This window comes from Candoia aspera, chromosome 3 (genome assembly GCF_035149785.1).
Source record: "Candoia aspera isolate rCanAsp1 chromosome 3, rCanAsp1.hap2, whole genome shotgun sequence".
Classification (NCBI taxonomy): domain Eukaryota; kingdom Metazoa; phylum Chordata; class Lepidosauria; order Squamata; family Boidae; genus Candoia; species Candoia aspera.
The window spans coordinates 108,214,390-108,231,940 of record NC_086155.1 but is presented as its reverse complement, the minus strand read 5'-3'; the positions used below and the strand labels follow the sequence as shown (position 1 = coordinate 108,231,940).

The window sequence follows — 17,551 nt, the reverse complement described above, 5'->3', positions numbered from 1 at the left end:
GGCACCAAAAACAGCCCGTGCAGCTGCATTCTGGACCAGCTGGAGTTTCCGGATACTTTTCAAGGGTAGCCCCATGTAGAGCACATTGCAATAGTCTATATGAGAGATAACAAGGGCATGAGTGACTGTTCAAAGGGCCTCCTGATCCAGGAAGGGGCATAACTGGTGCACAGTATGTAGCTGCGCAAAGGCTCCTGGCCGCGGCTGCCACCTGGTCTTCAAGCAGAAGCCGTGAGTCCAGGAGGACCCCCAGATTACATACTGGGTCTGTCTGGGGCAGAGCAACCCCATCCAGAACCAAAGATGACAACACCCCAGATACGGAAGAGCAATTAACCCACAGCCACTCCATCTTACCAGGGTTCAGCTGAAGCCTGTTGTTCTCCATCCAGACCCCTACAGCCCCCAGACACCGAGAGAGGGCAGTCACAGCATCACTTACCTCACCCAGGATGGAGATATACAATTGAGTATCATCCGCATAATGATGATACCTCACCCCGTGGTGACAGTTGATCTTGCCCAGCGGTTTCATGTAGATGTTGAAAAGGAATGAAAATTCAGAAACTAAGGTTTTATAATTTAAGCTTTATTCAGCCACCTAATTGGCTAAATGCCCAACTCTGTTCATTCAGAAATACAATGAATATGAAGTACTCTGCTTCTAATGAACATCAGTACACTAACGTAAAAAGGTAGGACATTTGTTACTTTGAAGACACGCATGTCTGCAAGGGTTCAGCGTGCATATTCATTGGAATCCAAAAGAATAACCAAAGCATTATTCTTATTATGTAGCTAGAAGTATTAAATGTAATTTTACATGGATCTCATGGTGATGCAGACTATACTGTTAATGCACATTTCCTTGCATAACCTGAAACCATTTACTTAACTATTTTTCCTCTGGATAAGGTAAAAATGTGAACATTACAACAATTGATGTCATTTATGATGTATTAACCAACTTAATGTAATTTCTCTTCAAGGGCTGTCTCTACAAGTCCAGTCAGTCAGTCCAATAAAATGAACACCATTATTTACCAGAAGCAGTTTCAATCAGCAGCTGTGAGAATGACTCAACCATTTCCTCCTCAGTTTGCACCACAGGTGGGCAGCAGCTGGCTTTTTGCAGTGGGATGGGATATTCAGTAGCTTGATTTTGTTTTGAATTAAGACTTCCTGGATGCTGAAATATGTCAGATTCTTGATTCAGTATGCTTTTCATAATTATAATTAATGTGAATGTTTTGGTATCTGGAGGAAAGCATTTTGTTTTCAGTAATATCTGTGTTCTTGAAGTTGAGAAATTGGACAGCAAATGGATGACCACAGACTTCCCCACATGGCTCTCATAATAATTCAGTGTTAATCATTTGAAGGGAGAAGGACAAAATAGCCTGTCAGAAGGGCTTCATGTCTCCAGCAACTGGTTATGGCATAATATACTTAGAATGTCTCCTGTGCAGAAAGAATGGGAATTGTCAGAGGGCAAATGTCTCCTTGCATAACCTCCACCATTTCACTCAGGTTGTACAGAAACTCATAGCGATTGTTTTGCCCTTAGTCGCTTACATGAAATGCAGCTGTGCAGTAGATTTCTAAAATAGCTACAGTCGGTGGAAAAAAACCACACCAAGCCCTCTTTAAAAGAATGCAAACGCTGTAAAGCTTCTGATAGGGAGAGATGAGGTGTATACTTTTGACTTGAGACTGCCTTGGATATTGCACATCAAATTTGCAGGTGCTGGGTATTGCCTAGAGGCACAAACCTGTGTGCTAACGGTTCCTGCGTCATGGCATATTTGAGGATGCCCTTCTCTCCCCTCATTCCTCTTGGTCCTTGATGTGCTGCTACAGTTTTTAAGCACAGTATCCACCTTAAGGTTTTTCAACGTTGAACTTTCCAAACATGGCCAATCTTAACAGAGAAAATGAACCCACTACTTGGCACTGTTAAATAACAGAGGCATGCTCCCTGCAGAAAAGCCACCGTAAGATCAGGTTGGCAGTTTGCTAACAGCTAAATGTCTCTCTTTTTGTTGTTGTTGTTGTTTTTTTCCCCCACTTAGATCCTCTCTCAGCCTAACCTGGTCCCTCCATTGGTAAGAGCCCCACATACTAACACCTTCCCAGCACCTGTTCAGAGGCCGCCAGTGGCACTGGCTAGTCAGATGCCACCTCAGATGACCACAGGTCTTTTGAGCCACCCTCGTTTGCCACATGTGGCGAGGGGTCCTTGTGGATCATTCTCTGGAGTCAGAGGCAATCAGGCCCAGGCTGCGATGAAGGCTGAACAAGACATAAAGGTTAGTATTTTTGGATGGCCATGCTGTGTTAACCACAGTACAGTCTTAACAGCTTGCAAGGGAAGATACTATTCTTTGTTTAAGATGCAGATTTCCCTCTGAAGCGGCCAAGTAGAAACAGAACAGCAGAACCCATTGCTAAGCTTCCAGCAATAGATTAAGTTCACCTACTTATTTTTAATGCAGTCTAAGACCTGGTCAATTGTATTCATTCTCTGTGTTTTTCTCTCTTTTTTTTTTTTTAAGTCTATAAAACTCATACTTACCCACCCATAGCTGCATTTCACGGCATAAAATTGGTAGAAAAGCACTTGGAGACTCTTCTCAATGAAACCCTTTTTCCCTTAAATATGAGCTGTCCTGCAAAGTCCATGTGGGGATGTCGTAACAGCAGAAAGAATCTGAAATCAGTGAACCTATTTGACTGCAAGTGATGACATAGCGTCCTTACCAACTAAGAGAATATTTGTGGCTCAGGGTTGAACTGTGGAGTCCTTGGTCCTTAATCTTTTCCTCTATTTTCATTCATAAAGTGTTATTCTGAGAAAAGTGAGACCACTTGATTTATCAATGCATTGCTAAAATCTTCATATTACTCTGTCTGTTATTTGCCCAAGCCCCAGTTGGTGGTTATTGAGATTATAAATTAGTATTAAGTAGCTTGTAATTGAATTATTTATGTGCTATTCTGTTTTCAAAACACACAGCATTATTTACAGGGGAAAAGCATAAAATTGCAGTATTAAGTTAGTAAAAACAACAAATATTAGATAAATAAAACTAGAATAAATACAATTAATTAGAGACAGTATCATCAATGTGCTGGTGAGCCGGACAAGAAAAGGGATATACATTTTGTACCAGGCAAATTTCCCAACAGCCCCTTTTGGGAGGGACTTGAGGCGTAAAAAGATAAAGACATATTATGGCCCCATTTTGCCCCTTAACAGTCTTCCCCCGCCTCCGGAAAGACAAAGGCTGTAAACTAATTTTTTGCCCCACCTATTCTGGGACCACAAAAGAGGTCTTGAGTATACTTTTCTGCACCTTTTCTATCAGATAATTCCAAACAAATAAAACTTCAAATGACTATTTCAGAGCTTGGCTCATAATAGATATCTCTTTCAGTAGTCTTGCCAACTTTTCTTAATGAATTTACAGTATCCAAGGGGAAAAACCTTTTGAAAAAAGTGAGTGCAAACTTGCTGTCTGTAATATCTAGTCACTTGTGTCCAAAAACAAATTGCTATTTTCATACTGTATGAAAACTATGCTTCGTATTGTTACGTACCTTCTTATCTGGCAATTCAATTACTACTTCTGATAACAGTACTCAAAATCATGGTTGAGCCTCCTAATTCTTGTATTACTTCTAGCAGGATTTAGATCTAAGGGAATGCCAAAGCAGTGCTGGTGAGAAATATCAGTAGAAGTTGAAGTCCACAGAATGGGAGGCAACTATTATAAGCATATAAAAGAGATCAGTCCATTATAATCTAGCAGGTGGTACTAGATTCCATTTTTAAGACGTATTACTGGGATTTTTTTAAAGTGTAATGAGCAGAGGAAGTACCTACCGTTGTTTTGGACTGCTTTGTTTAATGTCACCATCCTTTTTTATTAAGGCAAAGCAGAGGGCAGAAGTCATTCAGTCGACCCAGAGATTCTTCTCTGAGCAGCAGCAGAGCAAGCCACCTGGAGGCAAAATACAGAAAGTGGGTGACAATGGGAACAAAGCTCCAGAGGCAGTGACAGATTCCACCCCTGGAGTCTGTCAAGACAAAGTGGAGGAGAAGCAGAATCCTGCAACAGTGCCCAAGCCTATTAGAACTGGTCCCATTAAACCTCAGGCCATCAAGACCGAAGAAACGAAATCATAAGTGATTTGTCTACATACCAATATGGAGAGTGAAGTGACAGCCGAGCAAACCTTTAGCCCAAAGGGCAAGGCACACCTGTTCAAAGCTATGAGTAGCAAAATCAGAGACAGATGTGATCAGCTATGAGTGCTAAAGATCTGGAATCGTGGGACTTACGTTTTCTATGCCGTTGCATGAATGAACATGATCAATCTGAATTGAAGCACCTGTCTGTTTTCAAGGATGCAAAATTAAATGAAGCTCCTGACACATTTTATTAGCCAAAGGTAAACATTCTCCTTTTTGCTGCTGATTTATTCAGAGAAGAAGGGCAGATTGGAGAACACCATGCTGGATAGAACACTGGGTTTGATTTTGTGCTGCTCATGTCCAAGTAAGATGTTCTTTCAGAATGGAGCAAGAGAATTTATGACAATGAATAAAGTCATCAAGAGCAGCTTAATCACCCTCCATTCTTCCCCTACCTCCCACCACACACCATTTCATTTTGTAAATGTTTGATGTCAGATTTCCAAGAAAGGCAGGATGTGGCTGCTACTGCAGTTTGATTATGGTGCTGAATTTAACTGAAAAAAAATGCTAATTGCTTCTCCATGTTAATGTAATACCAGAAGGGCAGATTTGGGAGGCTCCCTTTAGGAATTATATTTGCCAGTTACATTGAGCTAGAACTACACAGTGCTTGAGAAGAAAGCCTTTGGCCTTAAAATGCTTCTCAGTTTATGTGTGTATAAAGCAACAAGCACTTGATCTTGGGCCACAAAATACCAGATATTTATATCAGAGCTGCATCACACTTTCTTTCTGCTCATTGTGCTGGAAAATAGAATCAAGTCAAATAATGCCTTCTTAATTGTATCCTTTAGTAGTATAGCTGTAGGGAAAGTACTGTATGATAACTTCTGTGAATGTAAAATATCTCATTCCTGCTTACAATATGTAGTTGTGACTGTGCTATAGCAGAGCTGTTTAAATGAAGTTACTCAGACTTTTCAAGTCAATTGGAGGGCACCACATGGCACATCATTTACTGAACTGTTTCCTCTGAGAATTTCTTTCTTTCCCAACACTTTCTGGAACAAAGAATGAATCAAAAAAGTGTAATGTGTATAATTTTGTTCAGATGATGGCAAAATCTGGAAAAGTCTGTTGCTGCTATTGATGCCTAGTGAAATGCTGTTGGTTATCTTTTTTATATAAATATTAATTTGCATTTTTTGGAAATTTAGCTGTGATGTCAGCTTTGGAGAAAGATATCCACTTGTACTGTGAGTTGGCATTGTACAGAAATTAACAGCCATATTGGTCTAGAAAAGTTTAAACTTTTTTTTTTCATTTGTACAGGGGTAACACACTGTATTAAATATGTAAGGTCTTATTTACATGGGTTTGATTACAGAAACTAATAAAATATTCTCTACATAAAGTAATGGGTCTTGTTTTGTTACTTATATTTGGTCCCAAGAAGTCATGGACTTCCTAGTTGTTTTGGAAAACCATCTCTTCTATCAGTTCTGTTGTTCTGTTCATACAATCCTAATTCCAAAGAGGAGAAGCTCGGAGCACATCCCTCACGTGATAGGTAAGAGAATTATGCAGAATTCCAAAGGGATCTTAAAACTGCGCACATGGGAAAGTTGTAAGAGCCCTCTTATACAGAAAACATCCCATTTAATCCCTGCCCTTGCATGGAAGGATTTCTGTATTGCACATAGCAACCATTTTTGTGGAAGGTAGCTTCATATGGGCACATTTTTCACTTCATTTGGCATAGCTGAATTGTATTACGCAATTGCTTTGTTTTATATGTGTGTTTGTGTATTAGACTTTTTATCCTGCCTTTATTATTTTTATAAATAACTCAAGGCGGAGAACATACCTATTACTCCTTCCTCCTATTTTCCCCACAACAACAACCCCACGAGGTGGGTTGGGCTGAGAGAGAGCGATTGGCCCAAGGTCACCCAGCCAGCTTTCGTGCCTAAGGCAGGACTAGAACTCTCAGTCTCCTGGTTTGTAGCCCCATTCCCTTAACCACTAGACCAAACCTTCAGGCAGTTCCCAGGCTTCAGTACCAGTAATAAACAAAATTGGGGGGGGGGAAATTAAAACAATTACAAATCAGCATAAAAGTAATTTTTTTAAAAAAAAGCACAAAAGCACCCTCTGAGATAATAGAGGTCAAAAAGTGCTTCATCTGATAGTAAAATGTCACCCACTTAGGCAGCAGTTGCACAATCCGCATTCCAGTCAGATGGAGCTACCACCAAGGCCTTGCTTATAATAGCTATGGTTGTACTTGAAAAGGGCACTTACTGAATACTTTAAAACCACTGGAGGCATACATGCAGACAAATTTGTTTTTAGGTACCCTAGCCCTTAGAGGGCATATGAAGAAGTACCAGTTCGGAGCCCAGGACCAAGCTAGTACTTAATGCAGTTGGCAAAGCACAGAGAAAAAGTAACCATAACATCCCAAACCAACACACAGGTTCGCAATTGGAGGTTGATTTTGATGCACTTAGATACGGATAGGTGGCATTTTTGAGCAACTGTTGAAAATTCCAGGCACTTAAAAGACCCTTAATGGATCTTTGGCCACTATAAAATGTTCCCTCCTATAGTCATGAGAGTCCACTGTGATCAATCCCAGTCTCTGCAGTAATCTACACTGCTTGCACATTTATTAGGCAAGTTGTATTTTTGAGGATGAATTTCATTATTGAACAACTACAGTGCTCTCGGTCAATCCAAGATGTTAATAAACCTCAAACCTGAATATTTAAGAAAGTAAAAGTGAGGTTTTGGCTTTCTTAGGAGCATATCTATGTGTGCACAATTATTGGGCATCTATTAGTGTGCAGAATTACTATGCAACTAAATGAAAAACGAAAATTCCCCCATCTCGTTTATTTTCATCTGTTAAAGTGAGAATAATAAACAACTCATAATTTACAAATAAACATTTCTGACATTTCAAACAAAAAAGCAGTGACCAATATAGCCACCCTTCTTTGCAATAACAGTCATAAGCCTTCCATTCATGGAGTCTGTCAGTTTCTTGATCTGTTGACGATCAACTTTTTGTGCAGCAGCAACCACAGCCTCCCAGACACCGTTCAGAGAAGTGTACTGTTTTCCTTCACCGTAAATCTCCCGTTTGAGAAGGGCCCACAAGTTCTCAGTAGTGTTTAGGTCAGGTGAGGAAGGGGGCCATGTCATTCTTCTTTCATCTTTGAGGCCTTTACTGGCTAGCCACACAGTGTACTTCGATGCATGCGATGGAGCATTGTCCTGCATAAACATCATGGTCTTCTTGAAAGATGCAGACTTTTTCCTGTACCACTGCTTGAAGAAAGTGTCTTCTTAAAACTGGCGGTAGGTTCGGGAGTTGATTTTGAGTTCACCTTCAACCCGAAAAGGTCCAACTAGCTCATCTTCAATAATACCAGCCCATACCAGTACCCCACCTCCACCTTGCTGGCGTCTGAGTCGAAGTGGAGCTCTGTGCCCGTTACTGATCCAGCCACGGGCCCATCCATCTGGTCCGTCAAGAGTCACTCTCATCTCATCAGTCCATAAAACCTTTGAAAAATCTGTCTTCAGATATTTCTTGGCCCAGTCTTGCCGTTTCAACTTATGTGTCTTGTTCAGTGGTGGTCGAGTTTCAGCCATCCTTACCTTGGCCATGTCCCTGAGCACTGAACACCTTGTACTTCTGGGCACTCCAGGTAAGTTGCAGTTCTGGGATATGACAGCACTGGAGGATAATGGGTTCCTGGTAGCTTCACGTTTGATTCTTCTCAAATCTTTGGCAGTTAATTTGCATCTTCTTTTCTCAACACGTTTCTTGCGACCCTGTTGACTATTTGCAACAAAACGTTTGATGGTTCTGTGGTCACGCCCCAATATCTTAGCAATTTCAAGAGTGCTGCATCCCTCTGAAAGACTTTTTTCAATTTTTGACTTTTCAGAGTCTGTTAAATCTCTTTTTTGGCCCATTTTGCCTGAGGAAAAGAAGCTGCCTAATAATTATGCACACCTTGATATAGGGTGTTGATCTCCTTAGGCCACACCCTCCCTCATTACACAAATACACATCACCTGATATGCTTATATCCAATAAGCATTCAGTTTTATACAGCTTGGAGGTGGAAAATATGCATAAAAATGATGATATGGTCAAAATACTCACTTGCCTAATAATTGTGCACACAGTGTAATTCCTTGGCTGTGGGTAGGGTTGTCTGGAAAAGAAGGTGGAGCATTACATTCCGATGCTCTATTGAATTAAACGGAACAATTGTGCTTCTACAGCAGCATCCTATTTCCCTGTGGAAGCTCTTGTGACATTAGAGAGGCATTAGATTTCCGTTTGCCAGTAAAAGGGATGGCAGAGCAAGCAAACAGCAGAATAAGTATTTGTCTAAGCACAAAGACAGCTTGGTAACTAAGTGCAACTAAGTCTGAAATGTAGGTGTGAGAGTCTACTGAAACCCTGCATCTGGCTTCTGTATGTAAGCAAATTGATGGACAGGCAAATTGACATACCAAATTCATTACAACATAAAATTTCCTTGCAAAAAAACAGCTGCAATTTTAGAAAATTGATGAAGAAGAAAGGCATTGTCATCAAGACTCACAGGTAACCTACATGCGAGAACCCACAAGAACCTGTAGATGAGTCTGCCAGAAAGGTGGTCAGTGTTGTTTCTTGTCTTCAACTGTGAGGAGCAGTATAGATGTGCCATGAGAGCTGTTTGCATTTCAGTTGTCAAGGTGGGAGTGCTATTAAATGATACAGAATGGGAAATGCAGAAACATTAAGACCGGTCTGAGCACTAACATTCTTTTGGTCAAAGGGCATGTTTTAATCAGAAAGCCTTTCAAAGTATTCTTGCATGATGGTTGTATAAGAAACTATGATAACCTATAAAGAACAAAGCAGAAAATTGCACCTCAATTCCTTGAAAGTTAAATATGGTCTAGTCAGTTGTAAAGACTAGGACAAATTGATTTGCAGTTATTCAAGGGTACAGGTGGTCCTCATTTAGTGGCTGATTCATTTAGTGACCAAAGTTACAACGGTGATGAAGAAGTAACTTTGCAGCCAATCCTCGTATTTACAACCTTCACAGGTTTGTAAAGCAAAGGAAAGCTGAAGTAAGATCATAAGCACAGTTGCTGTTTCACTTAGCAACTGCTTTGCTTAATGACCAAGTTGTGGGCCAGAATTGTGGTTGCTAAATGAGGACTACCTGTACTATAGAATTAAAGGTAGAATCCAGGAATAAAGCCATGAAAATACCATACAGGAGACCACTTCTGCATCCCACCCCACACACCAACTTTAATTCAAGAAGTAGCACTGTATGCAATAGCTCTTCTACTGACTGAAGTTCATCTCTGCTACGATGCTCAAGCACACAGATCAACCAGTCCAAAGCAGCAGGATGAAGAAAGCCAAGCTTCCATAACGAGAGGGGAAGCATGACATGATGAAACCAAGCAAGTGATTGGATGCAGTTGCTAACTATTCACTTTTTATGCTTCCTTTCTTGAGCATAAAGGAATATCAGCATTCTTGGCATATGGCCTATTAGCCAGAGAAGGCCAAATAGCTCTCTGCCAGAGGAGGTGTGGGAGTTCGATCAATTTGGGATACTTGTTCCACATGAGGTGGCAAACCTCGTTCCCTGGGATACAGAGCAACAAGGACAGGTGGTATGTTGTTAGAGAATCGGTGACCACTTTCATTTCGCAAGTAGCTGGAGGAAATTGGTGACGAATAGATGGCATAATGTTTTGGCCCAGAAGGAACGCAGTGTCCGCATTGCCCTGTAAAGTCCGTATCTTTTGTGTTGAGGAAGTAAACAATGCAGTTCTCAGGCATCAGTTGGTGCTCAGATCGGTCAATTGCCTCTTGCACAGGGTCTTTGGAGAGCACAGCCCAGCTACCTAGCACAGGTTGCATCCTACTCCCTTCTATCTGAGCTGAAAGCCACAAAGGGTGAGAATGGATACATCGTTCAAGACAGGCAGAGTTTTGGCTTTCTTGGCAGCAGACTGGAGAGCTTTTGTTAATGCAATGTGGGCATAAGTCCACATCACTGGTGGGAAAGGTCTGGTTCCCTAGGAGACACTGCTTGCAGCTCTGACTGCAAGGGCAAGGCGGCCTTTGCTGAGATATTACAGAGTGAGGGATGTACTTGCAGGGCAATCCTCTAAGACCAGGAGGAGATAAACCGTGTCTACCATGGGACAAACGAGAAGCAGTATCTGAAAAGGGGGGCGTTAATGGTGGTGTGCAGTGACAGCTCAGATCCATTCCTCTGGTCTGTTGAGTAGTAAATCATCAGCCATTGATGCTTGACCTGTGAGGTAGGGGGAGAAAATGGGAGTCATTCAGAAGGACCTTGGGTCTGGCTGCTTTACTAAAACAAAGAGTGTTTGCCCAGTGCTGTGGAACTCTGTCCAGTTTGGCATGCCAAAATGATATAAACCAGTGTTCATTAGTAACTGGTGTATACCACGTGTTCTGCATTCTATAATTTCATTTTCCATTTTACAGACTGAATAAAGGGAAAGATTTGGTCAAGCTAATTTGACTTTTGAACCAATGATGTCTAGTGAAGATCCTATCTGCTCCTATAGCATACTGCTTCTTGTAAATCTGAAAATGCATCTCCTGCCTTAAATGTAAAATGGCCTGAGGTTGGCCTTCCAGACAGACAGCTGGGGTGTTATTTGTATTGTGGACATTGACCACCTGTGCAATTTAAAAGTTGCTGCTTAGTGCCTTGAAATATGTATTTGAAAAAGGAACAGAGAAATAGACGCAGAGTACAGCCATTAGAATAATAGGGAGCAGAAGACGCTATTGTCAGGGCAACAGCTTATTACAGGAGCTGTTTATTTAGTCCTCTACCCTCACTGGATGTTGGTTGCTCCCAGACTGCCTCCTAGCACAGAGAATTTGAGTTGCCTCAGTGATAGTCCACATTGATTAAAGATACTACCAGGTCAATAAATGGGCAAAGAGCAGTGATCCAACAAAACTTAAACATGTATGAACATGTAAATCTGGTTTGGTGTTATGGAGAGTTTGTTGGAAAAGATGAGAAAAATATATGTCTTCTACCTTTGCCAACCCATGTTCTTTGTGCAGCAGTGGGCAGGTGGAACTGTAATGGTTCAGCATGATTCAGTTCCTCCAAAGGTGTTCTGTTTCACAGATTTCTAGTTTGAAATGTTTGCTTATGAAAAGTGGGTGCTTGGAACAGAATAGGGATTCCATGGGTTTATTTATCACACTGCAGTATCAACAATCCCAAGATAATCTGGAGCTCTGCAGGATGTTGCAGAGAAACTCCCCAGATTTGTGATTTTGGAAGATGAATAATCACACCTTGCCTGAAGTTACTTAGCCTTTCATAGCTCCACAGCACACAGGAATCTGTTCCAATAGATATTTGGCTCCACTCATTCCACAAATCATACAACTGAGCGGCATCAGGTAATCGGGATGTGGAGGACTTTTCTATAGTTCTGTGATCAAGGTCATACCAGTACCAGGTGAAATGTAGCTTTGTGGAGATTCAGAGCTCTGTGAGGCTAGAGGACTGAATAAAATAATTACCCTGATGATTTGGGGGGGGGGGGTTATGCCCCATTGCAGGTAATTCTGTCAAAGCCCAGACTGACCTTTGGAATGGAAAAATGTCCCAAGAGGTTGACGCAATATCAGAGCCCCTCTCCTTCTGATTACAACCCTTAGAAGCTGTGGATTTTGACAATGGTAGTGATGAAATTATTGTGTTGATGGCTAGATCTAAGATGGCAGAAAGCTTGGAGCAAGTCCAACTGGATACAACGTAGGAGACATTTGAAGACTTATTTTCTGGCAGTGGCAACAAATAACTTATTCTTCCCAGAGTTGTCCAGTAGAAATTTTTCTGTCATAAACCTATTACATCTTGGTCTGCAAGGAGAAAAAGTAGAACGCTCAGTAGCCAATAATAATTAATTTGGTCATTGTTCTGCAGCTAAAATATTTGTATCTTGACTTGGATGTCATGGTAGGAGCAGATCAAACAGATGTAATGTTGGCTTTATCATATTATAAGAGATGCCTTTCAGCTGATACAGGATAATCCTGGCTCAAGAAGGATTTCTTACCATGAAACCAGTCCTGGAAAGGTTTCACTGTAATTTGTTTTTTTTAACATTACATAATACCATGCTTTGCTTTGGAAATAAATGCAATAACATGGATTAAATTACCTATCTCAAATGATGGCATTTGTTTAGAATCTTGAGACAGTGGGAGAAATTAATGAGTGAAGGTAAGAAAGATAAGAAGAGATGGAGTTTGTGTGTGAAGAAAAGATAAAAAGGGTGAACTAGGTGAAGAACTGGGAACAGCAGTACTGGGAGGAAAGGTGTCAGCCCTTTGAGGTAGGCCAGGTCAGGAAACGGAGCCCACAAGCTTGATTGGAATTATACTTTACTAGACAACCCATGACCCATTGGGTCATAATTTCAGAAATATTTCCTTACCAGATTCCTCAGTGCCCTCAACAATGGCAGAGCTTCTAATGTACCACCTTCAACAATGGAAGAGTTCTTAAAAATTCAGGGAGACATTCAGAGATGTATTTGCCTTGAAAGTCACTAACATGGAACTGCATAGCACAGTTAAACATCGGGAGTTGACCAAAGGAAATGTTTTATGTCATTTTGTATTATGTCATAAAATGTTTTATGATAATTTTATGTCATAAAATGTTTGATAAAATTTGCCAAATTTCTATTCCACAGGAGTCATGGGTCCCAGATTTTGGACGCATTCTGTAAGTTAGCCCATCTGAGGTAGCTTGGTTCAAGAACTGTTGCCTTATGATGCACCTTTTCAACCAGTTAAAGGTTACAAAGTATCAAACAGACAGGAGAGTTTTAGTAGTATATAGATTGAGATAAATTATCTCAATAAACATGCCACTGGCTGGGAAGAAATATAAATTATGACAGAAGGCTATGCTAAGCCATAATATGATTTGTTTGATTCTGTCTTAGCGTGTTATATCAGTGCAGTCCATTGTGGCTTATTCAATAAATCAGATTCAAATTGTGGCTTAGCACAGTATGTGAACCTACTCAAAGTAAAACAGTTCTTTGGCTGTCAACTGCGGTTCTAGTTCAGATACTAACTTGAACCAATAATATTTTTCTTCAGAGCTAATTATATTGAGTCCTCCATTTCCCACTCCATCCCACCCCAATTTTTCCAAAATGAATCTCTGTCAGATTGCAAGTCAAGGGAACTAAATAGAAAATGTTTCTTTATTATATCTAGGGTCCCTATACGTTTGGTGTGGTGGGGAGAATACCTGGATAATTGCTAATGGAAGCAAAGAAGCACATATGGCTCTTTGCTGCCATGTAGTGATTTACCTGGCCTTTTGCAACACAGATATGGCAGCCCTAGCAATGCTAGTTCACGTTTTAATATAAAATAGAGTTTCTGTGATGTCCCAGAGTAAATATTAATCTCTGGATGGCAGGAACAGTACCTCAGGAAACTTTATTGTGACTGTTGTAGAGCAAATATAGAAAGACTACCATTCCTTGCATTTCTTTAGAAAAGAAGCAAAATCCACCATGTCAGAAATAAACAATTGCTTGAGGGGAAAGAAGGGTGCAAGCAGGGCCAAATTGTTAAAAGGTCCAGACAAGCCCGAAAATGCTCCAGCTATGCTTCCACCCCTGATCCTGATTTGCCTCTGGAGCTCAGCTTTCTGTCTATTTCTTACAGCTTTCCCACCTGTGGCATCTCGGACCCGAGCCTGCCTCCACGCCATTTTTTAACCATTCCCTCCCCTGCCCCCTGCCTTGAAATAGAATTGCTAATTCTACACTGAACAGGTTGGAGGACAATATGTAGGAAATATATTGTCCTCCAACCGCTCAGAGTCCCTCTTTTGAGGGAGATGGGCAGTGATGAAATTTGATAAATAAATAAATATCGGTTTTCAAATACCATTGAAATACTTGGTATTGACAAGACCATTAAAACCCTGCCTTTACTGAGACAAGGAGATCAGATGCAGATGGAGCAAGTCCTTAGAATGATTCACACATTTCCAACTGGAAGTATACTTCTGCAGTGCCATAACTGTGTGCCCTGTTTGTAAGTTTCCAAGATGTCTGATCAGCCTTTATAGGAAACAAGATGCTGGACTAGACATATTATTTAGGATGTATTTCTCTGTAAAATGCTTACTATGGTTGAAACTGTCTCCAGGGATAATGAAGAAATATATTAAACAAAGAAACTCACTACATAGTACCAAACTTCCAGCTAAAGTAGGTAACCTTCCTGGTCACTTACTTGCATTCCAGACTGATACTTAGCTTATTCTTCTTGATGGCTTTATTCTTATGCACAACAGAAGACTGAGAGGTTTTTGCTGAGATAGGCGAGAATGGGAGATGCCACCTTGATCTCTGTTGTCACATCACTATAGGCTAGTTGTTAAAACTCCATGCCCACAACAGAGAAGCAGCATCTAGCCTGCTGCCATACTAGTGAAGTCTGTGTGAATTTGTCATCAGTGGTTCATTCTGATTGGCTTGAGAGGAGTCTTTGATGATGTCACACTCATGTACCAAATCCTCACAATTTTTATGGAGCAGTTGCCATGTTAATTCCCTCAGAAGAAGCATATAAGAGTCTCTTCTCAGGCCTAACCAGTTCTGCTGGAGACATCAACAATGAAGTTCAAACCTGGAAAAATATGCCCTACAGATCAAGTGTAGAACACAACTTTTTCTGGACTGAGTGCCACAGGCCTAAAAAGTAGTGAAGGGGCTAGAATAAAAGCTAAATTTGATTTCATCTGTATTTAAACTTAATTCAAATAAGATCATAGTTACTTGTCTCAAGTCTGTCAGGAACAAGGCCAAGAACCATGCTGAGCCAATATCTCCAACTCTAGTTATCGTTCTCACCTTATAGACAGACTCTTGTCAGACTAAAGCTACTCAACTAATCTAAGGGAAAATAACCCAGAAGGGCTCTAGGGCAGAGCTACCTTGAACCTCTTAACCTTCCCAGCAACAGAGTCCGGGCTGCGAAGCCTCTTATCAGTCTGGAATGTGTTTCCTCCCTGGGAACCAGCAGCAACGCTGGAATCCACCAGAAGTCATACATTTAAGGATTTTCCCATTCTATTACATCTATCCTTAGAGTTAGGGTCTGGCATCTCTGGAATACTGTAGAAGCCAGCAACACCTGAGAGATTAAAGCCCAATGGACGTGGAGAGAAAATGGCAACAGCAGTCTCTACTGAATACGTCCTGTTGGATGACATTACAAACAATCCTCTTGGCCTTTTTAATGAAACTACCTCAAGTACCTCAGGCCAGAAAGCAAGAACTTACCCAAAGGCTCCCTGATGGAAGAGTGGTAATTCTATCAGACCTCCAGGGGTGTAAGGCATTGGTGGTAGGTTGACCAAAAGGGGGTTATTCTTTGCATGATTGGTACCTAATTAGCTCTGCAAAGAATATTCATGGTTAAGAGAGAGAAAACAAATTTTATGAACAGTATGGAAAACATTCAAATTGCTCCTCAGAACTTTTCTGCAACATTCAAAATATTCATGCCCTATTCCAGTGACAGTCACTTTTTTTTCTATTGAGGGCCATATTATTGCAGATACCTCTGTGGGGTGCCACATAGTAGTGAGAGGGGCCAAATGTGGGTGGGGGTTCTCATTTGCTCCCTGATATTTTCTCTGAATCCCTCTTTTTTCTCAAGTGGTAGACTGAAGGGAAGAAACAATGTTCTAAACTGATCTGTTGAAGAGATAGTTTAAAATTAGGCCAAGAACCACATACTGTATGGTCTCAGGATGCAGATTGTCTATTCCTGTCCTTTGGCCACCAGTCCTGGCCTCCTCCTTTCTATAACTCCATATTGCTAGGGTAGGGTGATTTGTCAGCTTGCTTTCAAGCAACCCTCTGTCTAATTTCAAATCTGTCTGAAATCAAACAACTAAAACTCCCTAGAGGGAAAAGGAAGAGAGGAGGTAGTAGAAGCAGATAAAAAATGCCAAGGCCCACAAATAACATATACCCTTCACAACAGTTCACACGTTCTCCTACTGAAATGGACCTGTCTTGGCATACAGCTGTCTTGGTTAACAGTGCCTCAGCATTTCTCCCCTTCTTTTTCTGTCATATTTTAGACTGTAAGTTTGTTTATGCAGGGGAAAATCCTCCAGTATTCTGCAAAGTACTTTGGGTTATAGATAAAAACATAAAGAAATTCTAATGATACTCTTGGTGTGAAGAAAGACTTGGTATGAAAAGATTGTCCCAATCAATGACAGCAGAGGCAAACTGGACATGTTTTATCAACTGAGAAGGCTCTTAGTTTTTGAGAAGCCCTGTTATTGGGCCAGTTAGTAGATTGTTCTTGTACAGTAGCACTTTAATATTTACCCATTTTGTTATATTATGTTGACACTTGGCATTAACAGTCCTTTGGAAATCTGTACAGAATTAGAACGCAAGCCTACAAGAAAAGATTGTCATTTATTATATTTCCATAATTTTGTATAATTTAAAAATAATATAGAAATAACCATGTGATGATAAAGTTATGCAATCCTAAAATGTTTACTAACAAGTTTTTTTTTTACTGTTAATTTTTCTGGATCCCTCTTTATCTCAGTCCAGGGACAAACAGAGATCTGAAATGCTGCGGAGATGCAGAGAAAGATTTTAATGGAGAAAGCATCTGATGAACGAAGGTAAAGCAGCCTCTTCTCCCAGGAAGGAGGCCCTTACCAGAATTTTCTGCAGGGGGAAGTGGTCCCAGCTTACACTACTGATAGCTGTGGTATATCAATGTTTCTCTGTAATTGTTATCACTGCACATAAATGTAATGAAATGTAACATAAAGATTGATTCAGTCCTGCCAATCAACCAAAATATCAGGCCTAAATCTTCTCAGGCAAAGGAACATTCTCATAAGCAAGTGATTAGGAGTGGAAGCTAAAGAGAAATTGGAAAAAAAAGAGAATTTATATCATTTTGATAGCCATATGCCTTTCTGTTCTAGTTAGCAAAGACTGTAGCATGCATAGGCTAATATTTTGAAGAAGACACACAGTGCTCTATTAAGAACAACAGAGTGGGAAATTACCCATGAGGTGCAATAGACTATTTTATTGTATGAACTCATTAAAAGGATTAAATGTTGATCCCACATTGCATAGTTATTTATTTCCAGAGGCATAGCTCAGGAGCAATTCTGGGTGATTTATGTCATGCTGGTAATTAAAAAAAGTCTT

The 17,551-nt window shown here is 40.6% G+C and overlaps 2 protein-coding genes and 1 long non-coding RNA gene across 11 annotated transcripts in view; 1 reads left to right on the top strand and 2 right to left on the bottom strand.

Annotated features, from left to right (window-relative positions):
* Window positions 1–5,615, top strand: part of PRRC2C (proline rich coiled-coil 2C) — an 81,743-nt gene extending 76,128 nt beyond the window's left edge. For 7 of the 9 annotated variants that reach the window (XM_063298543.1, XM_063298541.1, XM_063298544.1 and 4 more), the window contains 3 exons: window positions 990–1,110; window positions 2,073–2,309; window positions 3,935–5,615. In XM_063298543.1, coding sequence (XP_063154613.1) covers window positions 990–1,110; window positions 2,073–2,309; window positions 3,935–4,189 — 613 coding nt within the window. In that variant the 3' untranslated portion in view covers window positions 4,190–5,615. The remainder of the gene's footprint in view (window positions 1–989; window positions 1,111–2,072; window positions 2,310–3,934) is intronic. The other 2 variants (XM_063298546.1, XM_063298545.1) reach the window with 1 other exon arrangement.
* On the bottom strand, window positions 1,246–3,972 carry LOC134493774 (uncharacterized). Its single transcript, XR_010067604.1, has 3 exons — window positions 3,883–3,972; window positions 2,576–2,849; window positions 1,246–1,461 (listed from the first exon to the last, which is right to left on the bottom strand). It is a non-coding gene; the product is annotated as an uncharacterized LOC134493774 (long non-coding RNA).
* Window positions 5,616–9,702: 4,087 nt separating the features above from the next.
* LOC134494923 (uncharacterized) lies at window positions 9,703–12,180 on the bottom strand. The gene is made up of 2 exons (XM_063300174.1): window positions 11,894–12,180; window positions 9,703–10,563 (listed from the first exon to the last, which is right to left on the bottom strand). Exon 2 carries the CDS (start codon window positions 10,515–10,517, stop codon window positions 9,789–9,791), a length of 729 nt encoding a protein of 242 aa, XP_063156244.1. The 5' UTR covers window positions 10,518–10,563; window positions 11,894–12,180; the 3' UTR covers window positions 9,703–9,788.
* Window positions 12,181–17,551: the final 5,371 nt, after the last annotated feature.

Excerpts from the sequence above, each read along its gene's own strand:
- LOC134494923 (XM_063300174.1), bottom strand. The coding sequence starts at position 10,517 with ATGGATCTGAGCTGTCACTGCACACCACCATTAACGCCCCCCTTTTCA.